Below are 20367 nucleotides of genomic sequence, written 5' to 3'. Positions count from 1 at the left end.
CCCCCCCCCAAAAAAAAACCAAAACTCACTATGTAGCCCATGCTGGCCATGAACTCATGGCAGTCCTCCTGCCTCCGTCTCCTGATTGCTAGTATTATAGACATGTGCCACCATGCTCAGATGTTGAATATATATTTTTGCAAACGTTTTCTCTCAGTGGCTTACCTTTTCCTTTTCATAAATGTCTTCTGAAGCACCTGCGCATTTTATTTTGATAAAGTCAAGACTTTCCTCTATGATTTAAGTATCTTGGTAAAAATAGATTTTGCCAAATGCAAGATCACTAACATGTTTTCTTCTAGGAGTTCTATAGTTTTAGCTCTTGTATGTAACTCTAGAACCCATTCTGAGGTCATTTTTGTATTTGGTGATAGGTAAGGGTAAATTCTTTTCTTCCTTCTTTGCCTGTTTTAACTTCTTCTCGCCCTACTCGTCCTCCTTCCTTCCCATACGGATATCAAATTTCTCTATTATTTTTGGTAAAAAGATGATCTTTTTCCTATTAAATTGTCTTGACACCTATTGACTATAAGAGCTGCAGTATGTGTGACTCTTCTCTCTGTTTTATGTTTATGCCAATATGCTCTCTTGTGTGCCTTAACTTTATAATAAGTTATGAAATCATTCATTGAATTGTGCATTGAAGATTCATTTTTAAAAGTTGTTGGCTATTTTATGTTTATAAAAATAGATATTTTCATCTTGTTTTTTACAACCTCTCTAAACCCACTTGATAGGTTTTTTTTTCAGCTTTAATTGAGTTTATTGGTACATTTTAGGCATACAGTACAGTTACATTCATTATTGGGATCTTGTACCTCTACATGACAAGTCTTTGTTCTCATTTTTTCCCCTTGTCCCTGCCCTCCCTTCACCCCCTCCTCCCCTCCCCAACTACAACCACTTTATTTACATCTTTTCATTATCTCACATATTTTTCTTTTCCTTTTTTACCCTTCCCCTACCCGTCCTACCTTCCCTACACCTTTAGCTCCTTTTTTCTCATTTCTCAATGTCAGTAATCTTATCAGGATCTTCTGTATTATTGCAGATTATTCACACCAGAGAAACTATTCAGTATTTACACATGTGTGCCTTATTTATTTCACTTAGGAGTATATCTTCAATATGTATCCATTTTCCTATGAATGAATCTATTCTCTCATTCTTTATGGCTGAGTAATATTCCATTTTATAGACAAACCACAACTTCTTTATCCAGTTTCCAACGGATGGGAAAATGGGCTGTTTCCAAGTTTTAGCTATTACAAACTGTGCCGCTATAAACATGGGTGCGCATACTTCTCTGTGATATGATTCTTTTAGTTCTTTTGGAAAGATACCCAGCAGAGGGATGGCTGGGTCAAATGGAACTTCCAGTCCAAGCTCTTTGAGGTATCTCCATATTGATTTCCACAGTGGTTGCACCAGTCTGCACTCCCACCAACAATGGAGAAGGGTTCCTTTCTCCCCAAGACCCTGCCAACATTTGTTATTGTGTGATTTCTTGATAGCAGCCATTCTTTGTGGGGTGAGGTGGAATCTCAGTGTTGTTTTCATCTGCATCTCTTAAATGATCAATGATGTGGAACATATTTTCATATATTTACCTGCTGCTTTTACTTCTTTGAGAAATGTTTGTTCATTTCAGATGCCCATTTTTTAATTGGGTCTTTATATTTTGGGGGGCTGATTGTTTTGAGTTCTTTATATATTCTTGATAATAGTCCTTTGTCTGAGGAATAGCTGGTAAAAATTTTTTCCCACATTGTAGGTTGTCTCTTAGTTCTGCTGATGGTTTCTTTTGAAGTACAGAAGCTTTTTAATAAGATGAGATCCCAGTTGTTGATTCTATCTGCTAGTTCCCGTGCTACTGAGGATTTGTTCATAAGGTCTTTTACCTATGCCAATGTCTTCTAGAGTTCTGCCTAACTTACCTTCCAGCAAGTTTGTTTCTGTTTTAATATTTAGATCTTTAATCCATTTGGATTTTAATTTAGTGCATGGTGAAAGATAAGGATCTAGTTTTAATCTGTGGCAGGTTGAAATCCAGTTTTTCCAACACCATTTATTAAAGAGGCTATCTTTCCTCCACTGAGGATGGTGAGCTCCTTTGTCGAAGATGAGGTAGCTGAGTACATCTGCATTTGTTTTTGTGTCTTCCAGTCTGTTCCATTGATCCTCAGGCCTATTTCTTTGCCAGTACCATGCTGATTTTATCACAGTGGCTTTGTAGTATAGTTTCAAATTGGGAATTGTTACACCTGGTGCCATGTGACTGTTGCCTATAATGGCTTTTGCTATTCTAGGTCTCTTGTGGTTCCAAATGAATTTTTGGATTCTTTTTTCTAGTTCTGTGAAATATAGTGTTGGAATTTCAATTGGCATTGCATTGAATGTATATAGCAGTTTCGGTAGTATGGCCATTTTCACTATGTTGATTCTTCCTACCCAGGAGCAGGGGATATCTTTCCATTTTTTTATATCCTCTTCGATTTCTTTTTTCAGAGTGCTGTAGTTTTCAGTGTAGAGATCTTTTGTTTCTTTTGTTAGATTGATTCCTAGATACTTCATTTTTTTGGATGCTATTGTAAAAGGAATTTTTTCCCTTATTTCTCTTTCCGTCTGTCTGTTATTTGTGTATAGAAAGGCTATTGATTTTTGGGTATTCACCTTGTATCCAGATACTCTACTGAATCTGTCAATTAAGTCTAGAAGTTTTTTGGTGGAGTTTTTTGGATCTTCAATGTAGAGTATCATATCATCAGCAAATAATGACAGTTTAACTTCTTCCTTTCCTATCTTTATTGCTTTAATTTCTTTCTCTTGTCTGATTGCTGTGGCTAATGTTTCCAGAACTGTATTGAAGAGGAGTGGTGATAATGGGCATCCTTGTCTTGTTCCTGATTTTAACATGAAGGTTTTCAGTTTTTGGCCATTTAATATGATGTTGGCTGTTTGTTTTTCATAGATAGCCTTTATTAAGTTGAGGTATAGACCATCTATTCCAATTTTTTGCAGGGTTTTTATCATGAATGGGTGTTGAATTTTATCAAATGCTTTTTCTGCATCTATTGAGAGGATCATATGGATTTTGTCCTTGACTTTGTTAATATAATGTATTACATTTATTGACTTTCATATGTTGAACCACCCTTGCATCTCTGGAATAAATCCATCTTGGTCAGGATGGATGATCTTCTTGATGATCCTCTGTATTCTGTTTTCTAGTATGTTATTAAGGAATTTTGCATCTATATTCATTAAGGAGATTGGTCTGTAGTTCTCCTTTTTAGTTGCATCTTTCCCTGGTTTGGGAATCAAAGTGATACTTGCTTCCAGGAATGAATTTGGAAGTATAGCTTGCCTTTCAATTTCATTGAAAAGTTTGAAGAGTAATGGCGGTAGTTCTTCTAATGTCTTGTAAAATTCAGCAGTGAATCCATCAGGGCCTGGGCTTTTCTTTGTTGGTAAGTTTTTAATTACATTTTCAATTTCACTGACTGTAAATGGGGTGTTTAAAATATTTTTATCTTCTTTGTTCAACTTTGGTAATTCGTAAATATCTAAGAATCTGTCCATTTCTTCTGTGTTTTCCATTTTTTTGGAGTACAGGTTCTCAAAGTAGGTATTCATGATCTTCTGGATTTCTTTTGGATCTGTTGTGACTTTGCCTTTTTCATTCCTGATTGCATGGATCTGAGCCCTTTCTTTCCTTTTTTTTGATAAGATTAGCTAAGGGTTTGTCGATTTTATTTATTCTTTCAAAAAAACAGCTCTTTGTTTCATTTATTTTTTGTATTATTTCCTTAGTTTCTATTGCATTGATTTCTGCTTGGATCTTTATAATTCCTCTCTTGTTCGAGCTGTGGGTTTTTCTTGCTCTTGTTTTTCTAGGAGTCTAAGTTTCATCATTAAGTTGTTTATTTGAGCTCACTCTGTTTTCCTAGTGTGGGCATTCAGTGTTATGAATTTTCCCTGTAGAATTGCTTTCATTGTGTCCCATAGATTCCTGTATGTTGTATTGGCATTTTCATTTATTTGTAAAAACTGTCTAATTTCTTCTTTAATTTCCTCTGTAATCCATTGATTGTTTAGGAGAGTGTTGTTCAGTTTCCATGTGCTTGTGAAGTTCCTACAGTTTCTTGTGCTATTGCTCTCCAGCTCGATTGCACTATGATCTGATAATATATGGGGGATGACTTCAGTTCTTTTGCATGTATTCAGACCTGTTCTGTGAGCCAATATGTGGTCTATCTTGGAAAATGATCCATGTGCAGCTGAAAAGAATGTATATTCTGACTTTGTGGGGTGGAATACTCTGTAAACATCTATTAAGTCCATGTGTTCCAAAGCTTGGTTCAGTTCTATTATTTCATTGTTTTTCTGCCTAGATGATCTGTCAATTTGTGATAGTGGGGTATTTAAATCCCCCCCTAAAATTGTATTAGTGCTTATTTGGTTTTTCATGTTACTTAATATTTCTTTTATATAGTTGGGGGCATTAATATTTGGTGCATATGTTTATGATTGTCAACTCTTCCTCTTGAATTGTTCCCTTTATAAGGATGTAGTGTCCTTCTTTGTCTCTCTTAATGAGTTTTGGTTTGAAATTTACTTTATCTGAGAATAAGATTGCTACCCCTGCTTTTTTCTGGACTCCTGACACATGGAGAATTGTTTTCCATCCTTTCACTTTCAGTCTATGGGCTTCCTTTTGCACTAGGTGTGTTTCTTGTATACAACATATTGTTGGATTTTGCTTCTTAATCCATTCTGCCAGTCTATTTCTCTTGATTGGTGAATTGAGGCCATTAACATTGATGGTTATAACTGATATATTCTGACTTATTATTGTCATGTTATTGACCTTTTGTTGACTCTTTTTCTTTTTCTCCCGTCTCCTTTTAGTTTCTTGCCTTGCCTATTTGATTTGGTCTGTTGGGTCTCATGGTATTGTGACTTTCATTGTCCTTTTCTAGGATATTGTTTAGAATTCCTTGTATTGCTGGTTTGGTGTTCATGAAATTTCTCAGGTGTTCTTTGTCATGGAAGTATCTTATTTCCCCATCTATTTTGAAAGAGAGTTTTGCAGGATACATCAGTCTAGGTTGGAGGTTATTTTCTTTTAGGACTTGGAATACCTCACTCCAGGCTCTCCTTGACCTGAGGGTGTGTGTTGAAAAGTCTGCTGTGATTCTGATGGGCTTTCCTTTGCATGTGATTTGTTTCTTTTCTCTTACTGCTTGTAGTATTTTGTTTTTCTGTTGGATTTCTGGAATCTTGATATTATATGTCTAGGTGTAGTTTTTTTTTATCATGACTAGTTGGAGTTCTATATGCCTCACTTATCTGTATGTCTAATTCTTCCCTTCTGTTTGGGAAGTTTTCTGTCATTAATTCTGTGAAGAGCTTTTTTAGTTCATTTGTGTTTTCTCCTGCTTTTTCATGAATTCCTTGATAGTTTTTTTTTAAATTGAATCTCTAGAATTTTCTATGTAAATGATTATTCATCTACAAGTATAGTTTTATTTCTTCCTTTCCAGTCTGGGTGTGTTTGTTTCTTTTTTTAATATGATCAAGATACTCAGCACTCAGAATAACATATTTAATAAAAGTGGTGAAAATAGTTATCTTTTCTTTATTTCTACTCACAAGGGGAAATAATTTAGCTTTTAATCATAGGTGAAGGTTTTCATACCAATGCTTTTATCATGCTGGAAGTCTCCTTTCTATTCTTAGTTTTCTGAGACTATTTTTAATCAATGTTGATGTTTGTCTAACACTTTTTCTATATCTACTTTGATAATCAGATGGCTTATTTTTGTTTTTTGTTTGTTTGTTTTTTGAGGCAGGGTCTCACTATGTAGTTGAGACTGACCTGGAACTCACTATATAGCCCAGGCTGGTCTCGAACTCACAGCGATCCTCCTGCCTCAGCCTCCCAAGTGCTGGGATTACAGGCGTGTGCCATGACGCCAGGCTCAGATGGCTTTTTTTTTAAACTATGAAAAATGCATTAATTAATTTTAGAATTCTAGAATTAATGGTTAGAATGTTAAATCACTCTTGCTGGGATGAGCTCCATTTGGTCATGGAACTATTTTTATATACTGTACTAGTTTTTTAAAAATTTTGGATACACTTTTTTTTTTCCCATCTATGCTCTTCAGGGATATTGTCTTTAATTATTTCTTTATTATAATATCTGTCAGGTTCTGGTATCAGTAGGATGCTGGATTTATTAACAAGTTGAGAAGTGTTTCTTGCTTTCTGCATGTTTGTAAAAATTGATCTTTTTAACCCTTAATGTGTATCTAAAATTTTAGCAAAATTATTACAATATATAAAAATGGATAAATGACCAAATGGATTTCATTGATAAGTAAAATTATTTTTGTGAGTTTTAACTACAAATTTAATTGCTATAATGGGTACAGAGATATTTAGGTTAACAAAATCTGTCTGATAGCATTTCAAGTTTTCCCATTATGTTGCTGAATTATTTGGCATAGTGTTGTGTAGAATATTCTCTTATTATTTTATTATGGGATCTGTAGTCACATTGCTTGTTTTAAAAAAATTACTAGTACATTTTAGAAATACATAGTGATAACATTCATCCTAGGACATTTGTACCTGTATGTGGTATATCTTGCTTCTTCTTTTTTTCCCATTTCCTTCCCCTCCCTTTGACCCCTCTTCCCCTCATTATTTACAAAAGCCTTGTTTCCATTGTTTCCATTCTCTTCTTTTTCTTTTCCTTTCCTTTCCCCTCTCTCTTCTTTTGTTCCTCTTCCCATTTGAATGTTTTTTTCCCATTTCTCAATAATAATTATGCATTTTAGTTCTCAGTTACACTTTTGGTTTCTCACACCAGAGAAACAATGCAGTATTTAAACATGTGTGTCTGATTTATTTCACTTAAGAGTATGTCTCATGGTGCATTAATTTAGCTAGAAATGTCTCAAGCTTATCCTTCTTTATAGCAGAATAGTAGTCCATTTTATAAAAAAAAACAAAACAAACCACTCACCTTCTTTATCCATTCACTGGTTGATGGACATTTGGACTATTTCCCAGATTTAGCTATTATAGACTGTTCCTCTATAAACATGGGTGTGCATATATTGCTGTGGTATGATGCTTTTAATTCTTTCAGGAAGATACTGGGTCAAATGGAGCCCCTAGTTTTAGTTTTTTGAGGTATCTCACACTGATTTCCACAGTGGTTGCACCAGTCTACATTCCCAGCAACAGTGTAGAAGGGTCCCTTTCCCCACAACCCCACCAGCATTTGTTATTGGTTGATTTCTTGATAGCAGCTATTATTTCTGTAGTGAGATGAAATCACAACATTGTTTTAATTTACATCTCTCAAATGACCGGTGGTGTTGAATAGTTTTCATAGATTTATTTGCTGTATTTACTTCTTCACCTGAGAAATGTCTATTCATTTCAGATGGCAATTTTGGATTGGGTCTTTAAATCTGGACGTATGAATTTTTGAGTTCTTTATGGATTCTAGGTGATATTGTCTGAGGAACAGCTGGCAAAAATTTTTTCCCACATTGTGGGCTGCCTCTTCACTTGGTTGGTGGTTCCTTTTGCTGTGTGAAAGCTTTTTAATAAGATGAGATCCTAGTTGTTGAGTTTTTTGTGATATTTCCCATGTGATCAGTGTTTTGTTCATAAAGTCTTTGCCTACACCAGTGTCTTTAAGCATTCTACCTATTCTATATCCCAGCAGATTTAGTGTTTCTCTTTTAATATTGAGATTTTTGATCCATTTCAGTTTTAGTTTAGTGCATGGTGAAAGATATAGATCTAGTTTTAATCTTCAGCATGTGGAAAGCTAGTTTTTCCAGCACCATTTATTAAAGAGGTTGTCTTTCTTCTAGTGAAGGTTGTTTGGCCCCTTTGTCAAGATAAGGTGGCTGAGTGTATTTGGAATTTTTTCTGCATCTTCTCTTGTGTTCCATTGATCCTTGGGTCTGTTTTTTGCCAGTACCATGCTGTTTTTATCACAGTCGTTTTGTAGTATGATTTCAAGTCTGCCATGCCTTTGGTGTCCAGAATTGCATTTGGTATTCTAGGTCTCTTCTGGCTCCAAATGAATTTTAAGATTGTTTTCTCTAATTCTGTATTTGATTGGGATTGCATTAAATCTGCATAAAAATTAGCAAGTATAGCCATTTTCATTACATTGGTTCTTCCTATCCAAGAGCAATGGATATCTTTCCATTTCCTGATATCTTCTTTCATCTCTTTTTTCAGAGTACTGTAATTCTCACTGTAATGTTCTTTTACTTCATTAGATTGACTCCTTGTTATTTCATTTTTTAGGATTCTATTATATTGAAAACTGTTGTTTTCCTAAGTTCTCTCTCAGTATATTTGTTATTTGTGTACAGGACTACTATTGATTTTTGAGTGTTGAGTGTATCCAGACATGCTTCTGAATTTGTTTATTAAATCTAGAAGTCTTTTGGTGGAGTTTTTGGGGTCTTCTATGTAGAGTATCATGCCATCTTCAAATAATGACATTTGAACTTCTTTTCTATGCTTATTCCTTTTCTTTTTTTCTCTTTTTTAATTTCTCTGGCTAATATTTCTGAACTGTATTGAATAAGAGCAGTTACAGTGGACATCCTTGCCTTGTTCTTGATTTTAGAGTGAAAGCTTTCAGTTTTTTCCATTTAGTGTGATGTTGGCTGTTGGTTGGTTATACATGGCTTTTATCAGATTGAGATAAACAACATTTTATTCCAATTTTCTGTAGAATTTTTATTGTGAATGGGGGTTGGTCTTTGTCAAACACTTTTCCTACATCTATTGAGATGATAATGCGGTTTTTGTCCTCGGCTCTGTTAATATATTGTATTACATTTATTGATTTGCATATGTTGAACTATGCCTGCATCCCTGGAGTGAATCCTACTTGGTCCAGGTTATAATCTTGATGATTTGCTACATTCTGTTTGACAGTATCTTATTGAGGATATTTGTTTCTATGTTCATTAGGGAGAGTGGCCTGTAGTTCTCTTTTTTGTGGTTGGATCCTTCTCTGGTTTTGGTATCAGGGTAGTGCTTGATTCCAGGAATGAATTTGGGAGTATTGCTTCCCTTTCAACTTCATTAATGAGTTTGAGATGTAGCAGCATTAGGTCTCTGAATTTCTTATAGAATTCAGCTGTAAATCTGTCAGAACCTGGGCTTTTCTTTGTTGGTAGGTTTTTAATTGCATCTTTAATTTCATTCATTGACTGATACTGGTTATTTAGAATTTTTATATCTTCTTCATTCAACTTTGGCAATTCATATGTATTCAGGAATCTATCCATTTCTTCTATATTTTCCATTTTATCAGAATACCAGTTCTCAAAGTACATATTGATGATCTTCTGGGTTTCTGCAGGATCTTTTGTGATTTCACCATTTTCATCCATAATTTAACTCTTTTTTCTGATATGGGAATTTACTGCTATAAATTTCCCTCATAAGACCACTTTCATTGCATACCATAAGTTCTGGTATGTTGTATTGGCATTACCATTTAATCGTTGAAGAAACTGTATAATTTCTTTTTAAAATTTCACCTGTGACCCATTGGTCGTTCAGTAGGGTGTTATTTAATTTCCACATGCATGTGAATTTTCTGTGCTTTATTCTGCCATTGATTTCCAATTTCATTGCACTATTTCTGATAATATATATAGGATAATTTCAATTCCTCTGCATTAATTTAAGCATATTCTAGGAGCTAGTATGTGGTCTATTTTGGGCAATGTCCCACATGCATAAAAGAAGAATGTGTATTTTAGTGTTGTTGCCATTAACATTGATGGCTATAAGTGGTACATATTGACTTCTCCTTGTATGTTATTTTATTTTCCTGCCCTTTCCTCCATTTATTTACTTTCCTTGCCTGGTGGATTCATTTTGCTGGGGTTCATGAAGTTGTAGTTTTCCTTATCTCTTTATATAATGTCCTTCATAACATTTTGGAGTGCTGGTTTGATGGTCATGAATTCATTCAGGTGTTCTTTGTCATGGAAACATCTTATTTCTCCATTAATTTTGAAAGATAGTTTTATGGGGTACATCAATCTAGGTTGAAGCTTATTTTCTTTTAGGCCTTGAAATACTCCAAATTTTCCTTGACTTGAGGGTTTGTGTCAAGAAGTCTCCTGTGATTCTGATGGGTTTTCCTATAGGTGATTGATTTCTTTTCTCTAACAGTTTAATATTTTTTCTTGTGTTGAATTTCTGGAATTTTGACTATTATATATCTTGGAGTAGATTTTTTAAATTATGGCTAATTGGAGTTGTACATGCCTCACTTACCTGTATGTCATTATTCTTCTATGCTTAAGAAGTTTTCTGCCATTACTTCTTCTTTTTCTTCTTCTTCTTTTTGGTATTGGAGATTGAACTTGGGTCTTTGTGCTTCTGAGGTAGGTGGCAGCACCACTGAGCTAAATCCCCAGTCCTACTATTAGTTCTGTGAACAGTTTTTTAAAAAATGTCATTTGTGCCATCTCCTGCTTTTTCATTAACTGATAAATCTTATGTTATTTTTCTTTGTATCATCTAGCAGCTGTTGTATTGAGTTTTCATGATCCCTTTGTATTTTTAATAATTGCTAACCACAATCCTGCCTTCTATACCTGATATTATGTGCTTGCATTGGTTGATTCTACTGTTTATACTTTCAATAGAATTTTTAATCTCCTGGATATCTATTTGAATGGATTTCATGGATTCCATTTTTTTCCTATATTGGCTATTCATGGTTTTCATCATTATCCATGCTTTTCTTTCTTTCTTTCTTTCTTTCTTTCTTTCTTTCTTTCTTTCTTTCTGTACTGGGGATTGAACTCAGGACCTTGTGCTTGTGAGGCAGGCAGCAGAACCACTGAACTAAATCCCTGGCCCAATGGTTTTCATTCATTTTCATCTTCTGCTCCTCTTTTTTTTTTTTTTAATGTATATTTGCTCGAGCTTCACTAACCATATTCTTTTTTTTTTTTAATTTTATTGAGTTTATTGGTACATTTTAGGGATACAATACAGTTACATTCATTGTTGGGATAATGTACCTCTACATGGCAAGTCTTGATTCTCATTTTTTCCCCTTACCTCTGCCCTCCCTTCACCCCCCCTCCCCTCCCCATGTACAAACACTTTATTTTCATCTTTTCATTCTCTCACATTTTTTTCTTTTCCCTTTTTGTTCTTCCCCTACGCATCACACCTTCCCTACACCTTTAGCTCCTTTCTTCAAATTTCTAAATGTCAGTAATCTTATTAGAATCTTATGCATTGTTGCAGAATATTCACACCAGGGAAACTATTTGGTATTTACACATGTGTGACTAACCATATTCTTTATTATGGTCACCATCTCTCTAGTTACCTGAGAAATTATTTATAATTTGATTTTTTTCTGGAGCCTCATTCATTTTCTTTGTTCCTTCTGCTGTTACCACTTCAGAAAGTCCAGGTGGGTGGCTTTCAAATGGTTCCACCTCATTATCTCTTAGGTATGCCTTTGGTGAGCTGGAAGTTTGGGGTTGCATCTTTCTTCCATGCCTTCTCGTTTTCAGGTTTTTTTTTTAAAGTTTAGTTTGTGGGTTGATGGCTGTAAATTCCTAATGGCAGGCAGCTTTATTGCCAGTATCAAGAAGCCTTAGGAAGTAACTGCCTTTCAGAGATGTCATCCAGGTATAGTTGGCTTTTGGGTTTTGAGTCTGTTGCAAGATCCTATGTCTTTAATTTATTTTGGAGGAGAAATTGCTGCCTATTTGGCCTAGCTCCTGATTCTTTGGCACTGGCCTACAGTATTGTTTATGAACTTTAGGCAGTCTCAATCTTGACGTACCAGGAAGAACAATGGATTAGAACAATTATATCACCTTGGCTAAAGTAGTATGATTCATAATAACAATAGTAGCAAACATAGCCTAGCCAGTGACAAGTGTTGGTAAGTATTACTTTACTACCTTTAACTGTATGAACTATATTTGTCATTATATAACAAAATCTAAAACAAACCAGAAAATTATATACAGTAAATATGCCCTCCCTATACTAGTTTTACCCTCAGGGAAGAAAATTTAAAATGGGTTAGAGGGAAAAATAGAGAAACAGAAGAAGAGAAGGAGATTAGAAGCAAGGCTAGAGGACAAAGGAAGGTTATGCCAACTTTGGGAAACGGGTGAAGAAGACAGTAAGGCAAGAGAGAAGGAAGAAATAAAAACAAGGACAGAACAAAACAATAACAACAACAAATGTGGAAACAGTGTCCACATTCATATAAGAAGGGGAACAAACAATCAAGAAAAGAGACACACATGCACCCAAAAGAAAAAGTAAGAAAAGAAAAAGTATCCACTTGAAAGGTGTGTTGCTGCTCTCACTGGTAGACAGAGTGGGCCAACAGAGCCCAGATCCGTGTCAGTTAATTCCAGAAATCCAGCAGAAGATTTATGGCGCAATAGTGGATAACCCCAGTAAGCCCGCACCTTTAGTTTCATTGAAGTTCACGCTGTTTTCTGGCTGTGTGGCTTGAACCTGAGTTATTCAGCTTGCAACACTTATATGACTCCTGTTGGCTTGAACTCAACTCTTGACCTTCTGCTGACTTGAACTTGACCCCACCCCACTCTGACACTGAGAGCCACTAGATGGAGCCAACCCACATCTGCTGAGTTCAGAGTTCAGTTGTCTCCTCTCCAAAATGGTGAGCTACCAATAGCCATCTTCTGTGGGTGGCTGAACCCAAATAACTCACCAGCCACTACAGTCTGCTGCACCCACTGCTCCATCCTACTAGTACATTTCTCTGTGGAGGCCTCTGGGATCACCAGTAGTCACCATGCACCTGCAGGTTCAAGGAACCCCTCCCTTGCAGCAAGCCAGGGCTTAGGGAGAAAACACTGCTTGCTACTCCTGCTCTGAGATCCCTCTCTTACCCATCCTTATGGGCTTCGGTTCTCACTTTAGATCCTTGCTCTACTTCCCTCCTTCTCCTCCTCCTTATTTTGCTGTATTCCAGTGACTGGACACCAAATCTCAGAGAGGGTCTTTCCCTGCTCTTTACCACACTGCTACCTTCCTGGAATTCTTCACTTATTTTATTCTTTTTTTTTTTTTTTTTTTTTTTTTTAAGAGAGGGTCTTTCCCTGCTCTTTACCACACTGCTACCTTCCTGGAATTCTTCACTTATTTTATTCTTTTTTTTTTTTTTTTCTGGTACTGGAATTGAGCTCAGGACCTTGTGCTTGCCAGACAGGTGTGGCATCACTGAGTTACAACCTCGACCCACTTATTTAATTCTTAATATTTTAAATTGACATGTTTTTCTCTTTCATGATCAGTCTGGCTACCAGTTTATCTCTTTTATTGATCTTCTCAAAGTACCAGTTCTTATTTCATTGATTTTTTTTCAGATTTCTTGTCCACTGATTCCTGCTTTTTAATATTTCCTTTGTTCTGTTTATTTTGAGTTTAATCTGCCCTTCTCTTTCTAGTTTGTTAATACAGCAACTTTGATCATTGATTTGAGATTTGTCTAATATAGGCAATTAGTACTATAACATTCCCTGTAAGCAGTGTTTTAGTTCAATCCTGCAACTTCTGATATGTTGTTGATGTCATTCAGCATTTTTCTCTATGCTAGCAAGTCTTAGATCTGAATTAGCAGTTCTGCAAGAATTAGCTTCTTCTTGTCATAATGCTTTATTTTTGCTTTACCCTTATTTTTCCAAATAATCTTCAGGGTGCATTTAAAAAAAAAATACCAGAGCTCCCATTTTAGAAGGATAAGCAGAAGTAAAGAGATATTGAAACCATTATGTAAATACCTTTTAGGAAATGAATGTAGTTTGATGACAAAAGCTATTCTTTTAGGGTAAATGTTATGAGTTGTTTGGAATCCTGAAAAATATGCATCTAAGTAGACTTATTTTTAGAGTGGTTCACATGGCCAGAGTTCACCTAGGAATTGCACTGAGTTCAAGTACTCAACATTGTACGTTTTTTTTATTGCTTTGTGATTTACCAAATTACCCTATTTGTTTTCTGTCCATGAGAAGTATATATGACAGTCATATTTTTAGGCGCAGAGATATTAAATTATTTACCCAAGTTCATGAAGCTTCTAATTGACAGGGAGTAAAATTCTAGTACCAGTGCCTTGCATCCAAATTGTTTTTGCTTCCCTCGATATCAGTGGTTCTCAAACTGTGGTCTCCTACCAGCAGCATGAGCTTCTGCTGGGAACTTTATCAGAGACCCAGACTCTCCCTCTTCCCAATCTACCGAGTAGAGATAGGAGGGTGGGTCCAGTGGCTTGAGGTTTTAACTAGGGCGATTTTGATGCACACCCAAGCCTAAGAACTCCTGCTTCACACATTGATTCTTAATCATGACTGCAAAGAGAAATTACAGGGGTGCAGAGTCCTGCTGGCCTGAGTGATGGGATTTGTTAAAATCCCAGGTGACTCTAACCTGCAGCCAGTGTTAACCGCTACTCAACCCTGGTGCCTCTATTAATGTGGCCCAGAGTGCTTCCAGGTTAACATCACTGTGTTTCAACAAGCGACTTTCTCTCCAGGTCATAACAGTCAACACCTGCTGTCAAAATGACCAATTGAATTCAGGAGCAGGAGAAAATAACATCTCAGAAGATGAGTGCAGCAAGAATCGGGTCACAATGTCCAACTTCAGCCAGATAAGTATGTGCCAAGGCACAGTGTTGGGTTCCAAAATCCCAGGCACGGTTTTCTTGAAGTATGGTCTTTGGAGCCTTGGCAATTCCTGTTCTTTTGAGTGGCGAAGAGGGAAAGAAAAGGTGGCAAAGTCCTCTAGAAAAAAATAGCCTTTCTCTGTTTTTTTTATGTACTGGGGATTGAAATTGGGACCTTGAGCTTGCGAGGCAGGCAGCGGAAGCACTGAGCTAAATCCGTGGCCCTCTCTGTTTTAATTTTTATAAAGGAAATAAAACTTTATTTATTTAAGGGGGTAGCTATCAGGATAGAGAAAAATGAAGATTTAGGTTGTCTCATATTTTAAGAGTATGAGCTCATTTCATCTGATTTATTAGATGGGACAGTTTCTCTAATTTCATTTCTGCACCCCTGATATGGATCACTATTCAGAACACAGTGGCTTAAGATAAGATTGGTTATTTATGCAACCCACACACAATAAATGCTCATGAAGTGTTTATTCCACAGACAAGTATTCTTAAGCTTGACTTTTGAGAGAAGACAGCTTAGCCAATTTGGCATGAAAACTGTAAGCTAGTCATTAAATGTGAAATAAGCCTGGATAGGTAAGATGAAGACAGACTGTGAACAGAAATGAGCACAATAATTGGAACTTGGAATTTGTTTTGTTTGTTGTTTTTGAGAAAGGGTCTTGCTAGTTCAGGCTGGTCTTGAATTCATTATGTAGCCCAGGCTACACTGGGGTGATCTTCCTGCATCAGCCTCCCAGATGCTGGGATCACAGGTATGTATCACCAGTCTGGCAGAACTTGGAACTTTACCATTTTTAAAAAAGAAAAATCAAGGAATGATCAGGAGTCATAAAGATTTTAAATTATTTAATACTAAAGAGACATTGCATTAAAGTTTATACTTTAATACTTCCTCACAAATAGACGTTGTCTTAAAGCTTATGCTTTAACTTGCCCTGTGTTCAGTGGTTCTTTTGCACATGCCATTCTTGCTTTCTGCAGGGGACGTTTGTCAAGGTCTGGAGATATTTGTCACAATTAGAGCAGGGTGCTCTTGGCATCTAGTAGGTGGAGACCAAGGATGCAGCCAAACATCCTACGATGTGTGAGATGCCCCCACAACAAGACATGTTCAAGCCCAAAATGTCAATAAGCCAAATCCCATGCCTGGAGATAAGATTCCAGGGCAGTTATAAGTGTATTCATTTTATTTTTAAATGTCATATGTTTCACTTATATAGTATGTATTGTGTTGTTTTAATTGAGTTTATTGGTACATTTTAGGGATACAGTAGTAACATTCATCGTTGGGATCTTGTACAGGTCTTGGTTCTCATTTTTTCCCCATTCCCCTGCCCTTCCTTCACCCCCTCCTCCCTTCCCTATTTACAAAAACTTTGTTTCTATTTTTTCATTTTCTCATATTTTTTCTTTTTCCTTATTTGCTTTTCCCTACCCTTCCCACATGTATTGTGTGTCGTTTTTTTAAAAAATAAGTATAACCCATGTTGAGATTATATGTCATTCTTACTTAAATTATTTAATCTCTTTCCATTGAATTTATTTATTTTTGGTACTGGGCATCAAACTCAGGACCTTGTGCTTTCCAGGCAGGCGTGGTGCCACTGAGCTACATCCCTGGCCCTCTGTTGAATTTCAAACAGAGAAAGGTACAGCTGTCAGAAGAGTTTTGGGAAAGAATCTCCTAAAGTCAGACGGGCAGAGGAGAAGGCAAGGCTGAGAATTGGCTGGTCCTGAGTCCCCAGATAATCTGAGTGGATGATGAGATCCAGAGTATTTCTTCAACCACATTTCAAGTTGAGAGGCAAACATTTTTTATTTTTATTCTTTTGTTTTTTGGATATATGACTAAATTAAGAATTAATTGTAAAAAGAATTTCCCTGACAGGTAGCTCTTTTAAACACAAAGAAAAAAGTTCTGAGGAAATTAATTGTAAAAAAGGAAAAATATATATTTAGCTTTTTTGGTGGACATTTTATTTTAATTATAGTGCTGTGCTATTATGGAAGCCATTTTGATCATAATTTTATTGTATTTCAATTTCTTTTTAACTCTTCTTGTATACTTTTTTCCTAGTACAGAATCATGAGGGGACTCATAAATACGTAACAAATAAATAAGTACATTAATTTTAAGAATTAATATTATTTTAAGTTAAAATTTAAAATTAATTCAAATTATTAATATTATTAAGAAGCAAATACATAATAAATACTTAAAAATGAATAAATAAGAAAATCATTAGTTAGAACTCTTAATAAGTACTGTTCTCTTGGAAAGATACCCAGCAGAGGGATGTCTAGGTCAAATGGAACCTCTAGTTCCAGCTCTTTGAGGTATCTCCATATTGATTTCCATAGTGGTTGCACCAGTCTGCACTCCCACCAACAGTGGAGAAGGGTTCCTTTCTCCCCACAACCCCACCAACATTTGTTATTGTGTGATTTCTTGATAGCAGCCATTCTTTGTGGGGTGAGGTGGAATCTCAGTGTTTTCATCTGCATCTCTTGAATGATCAGTGATGTGGAACATTTTTTCATATATTTACGTGCTGCTTTTACTTCTTTGATAAATGTCTGTTCATTTCGGATGCCCATTTTTGAATCAGGTCTTTATATTTTGGGGGGCTGATTGTTTTGAGTTCTTTATATATTTTAGATAATAGTTTTTCCAAAAGAATTGAAAGAATCATACCACAGTGATATATGCGCGGCATAGTTATTATAGTGTTTATAGTGGCATAGTTTGTAATAGCTAAGACTTGGAAACAGCCCATTTGTCCATCAGTTGGAAACTGCATAAAGAAGATGTGGTTTTTCTATAAAATGGAATACTACTCAGCCATAAAGAATGAGAAATTAGATTGATTCATAGGAAAATGGATACATTTTGAGGATATACTCCTAAGTGAAATACATAAGTCACATGTGTAAATACCGAATAGTTTCTCTGGTGTGAAAAACTATAATAGTGAATAAGATCCTAATGAGATAATTAACAATGTGAAATAGGAAGAAAAGGGCTAAAGGTGTAGGGAAAGTGGGAAGGGTAGGGGAAAGGTAATAAGGGAAAAGAAAAAAAATATGAGAAAATGAAAAAATGGAAATAAAGTGTAAATGGGGAGGAGAGAAGAGGGTGAAGGGAGGGCAGGGACAAGGGGAAAAAATGAGAACCAAGTCCTGTCATGTAAAGGTACAAGATCCCAATGATGAAGGTAACTGTACTGTCTACCTAAAATGTACCAATAAACTAAAAAAAAAAGTACTGTTCTCACAATTCCACAAAATAGTTATTACATCATTATTATGCACCCACTGTATGCAGTAACTGTGTAGGAACAAGGTATAAACAGAAATGACAAAGTTTCTAATCATCTTTTTAAATGAAAGACTAAAGATTAAGCCTACTTGACAGTATTGCTTTCTGGCTTTGATTTGCTATTGCCTAGTTTGTCTCTTTTTTTCTTGGTACCAGGGATTGAACTCGGGACCTTGTGCTTGCGAGGCAGGCAGAGGCACCACTGGGGTAAACCCCTAGCCCTTGTCGCTTAGCTTTTGATGCTTGATGCAGTTATTAAGGAAGAACTCCTGATCACTTGTTACTAAAATTTCATATATTTTAAATAAAGTATGGCCTGTAGGGCACGAGAAAGGGTAAGAGTAAAAGCATTACTAAAGGTATTACTTTATAGAACGCCAGATGATGGATCATTTAATTCTTGACTTGGTAGAGAACTATTACTTGTTATAAATATAAAAGTAACTATTAAATACTAGAAATAAAATATATGGCTTGCAATCATTTGGGAAAATAGGGCAAAATTGGCGAAACTTGCTAAAAACTATCCAAATAAATAATGTACTGTGTTCAAATTTTTCTATTTGGGAACAGTGATTTGAATGTAACACATTTTCACGTATTTTCTAATTTTCTTCTTTTTTATAAAACAAGGTCTAGAACCTTGTATATATCAGAAGATGGAAACCAAGGAAATTGAGAAGCATGCTGTACCTGTCAGTCATTACCTAAAGTGGTCTCAAGAGGTAAAAATATTTGGATCATTTTTATAAAAAGCATTTGTCAACAAAACACTTCACTTGACGATTCATTTTACCTTTCTGCCCCTTACTTGGCTTCTGCCTTCCTCCTGGTATGAAATTTAAGTCATTGTTTGAAACTATGATCAGATCATTCCTTGCTTGACCCTTTTCATCCTTTGTCTATTATTTCATTCTTTGCTGTTCTTTGTGCACATTGATTATCCACCCAACATCTTGGGGTCATCCAGCATGAAAGAGAAAGAACTGATGAATTTCTGAAACTGTTTTCAGTTATGAAAGTTGTCATGAGGCAGAAGAATAGGATGTTGTTGACATGCTTTTAAGAAGTAGATCTAGAGTCAGTATGGAGAAGCTATTGGAAGACAAGATTTCAGCTCATAAAGGAAAGAAAGGCTATCATTTAGAGCTTTCCAAGGATGAAATGCTCTGTTTCTAGAAGTACTAGGTTCCTGTCCAGTGTGGTTAGTTAGTCAAACCTGAGCTGAACAAATCTCTTCACCGACTTGGTGGAGGGACTCCAGTCTTGCAGGTTGAAGGAGCCTCAGCATTTTTCCAGTGTTCCGATTCTCTAGGTTTCTCATATGTTTTGCTTACTGTCTACAAGTCTGTGCCTTGGTTTAGTCCATCTTTCAGGTGGGATGTGTGATCTAGTGAGAGCAACCCAGGAAACCTAGTTTTGACCTTGGTTTGAATATTATCTGTTTGTACTTTGGAACTGTATAAATGATACCAGCATGAAAAACCTTAGAGAGGCTTTGTAGGAATAGAATCTGTTTAAGGGTTTGAAAGCAGAATGTGCTGGGCTTGGTGGCACATATCCTGTAATACCAGTACTCTGGGAGGCTGAGGCAGGAGGATATCACATTTGAGCCCAGCCTGGGCAACTTAGTGACTTAGTGAGATCCTGTCTCAAAATAAAAAAAGGGCTATGGATGCAGCCCTGAATTTAATCCCCAGTATACCCCCCTCCAAAAAAATCAGCACTTGAAGGCAACTGGAGTCAGAGATGTTACCACATGCTATGCTTCAAAACTATGGGCATCAGTTAACCTGAGAACTTCATTGGCTATATTTCTATAATAGCTATATAACGTTATCTGTAAGAAATTATCCATAGTGAGCAACAAAGAAAACACCCACAGGGGCCAGGGATTTAGCTCAGTGGTTCCACTGCCTGCCTCACAAGCACAAGGACCCGAGTTTGATCCCTGGCACCTCCCCCGCCAAAAAACCAATGCCCTACACAAGTGCCTACACTAATCCCTGGAGTTTAGCAGGTTTCCAGAAATAATTTTGGCTGAATAAATAGGAAATAGAATGAGGTAAATACCAAGTAATATTATTTTAAATTATGATCTTGGAACAATAATCTGATGATAGAACATAGTGGTGTGAAAACTGATGTTTCTGGTCAACATGGACTTTCTTTCCTTCCTTTATGTCATTAACTCATTTTGCATGTTTAGTCCTCTGTCTGTAAAAACTTTCACGTATTACATTTTCTCTTCTTTTTTTTTTGTTTTTTTTTTTTTTTAGAA

At 35.9% G+C, this 20367-nt stretch overlaps 1 protein-coding gene across 3 annotated transcripts in view; it reads left to right on the top strand.

Moving 5' to 3' along the window:
- Positions 1 to 20367, top strand: part of Trpm6 (transient receptor potential cation channel subfamily M member 6) — a 152187-nt gene that overhangs the window by 105048 nt on the left and 26772 nt on the right. For 2 of the 3 annotated variants that reach the window (XM_019207732.2, XM_010625469.3), the window contains exons 28-29: positions 14621 to 14741; positions 18720 to 18811. In XM_019207732.2, coding sequence (XP_019063277.1) covers positions 14621 to 14741; positions 18720 to 18811 — 213 coding nt within the window. Of the gene's footprint in view, positions 1 to 14620; positions 14742 to 15748; positions 16020 to 18719; positions 18812 to 20367 lie in introns of those variants that run through there. The other variant, XM_010625476.3, reaches the window with a different exon arrangement.

This window comes from Fukomys damarensis, unplaced genomic scaffold, assembly GCF_012274545.1.
Source record: "Fukomys damarensis isolate Sample0158 unplaced genomic scaffold, DMR_v1.0_HiC HiC_scaffold_31, whole genome shotgun sequence".
Lineage (NCBI taxonomy): Eukaryota > Metazoa > Chordata > Mammalia > Rodentia > Bathyergidae > Fukomys > Fukomys damarensis.
Note: the sequence above shows the minus strand (reverse complement) of the source record. Positions and strands in the feature narration are given on the sequence as shown.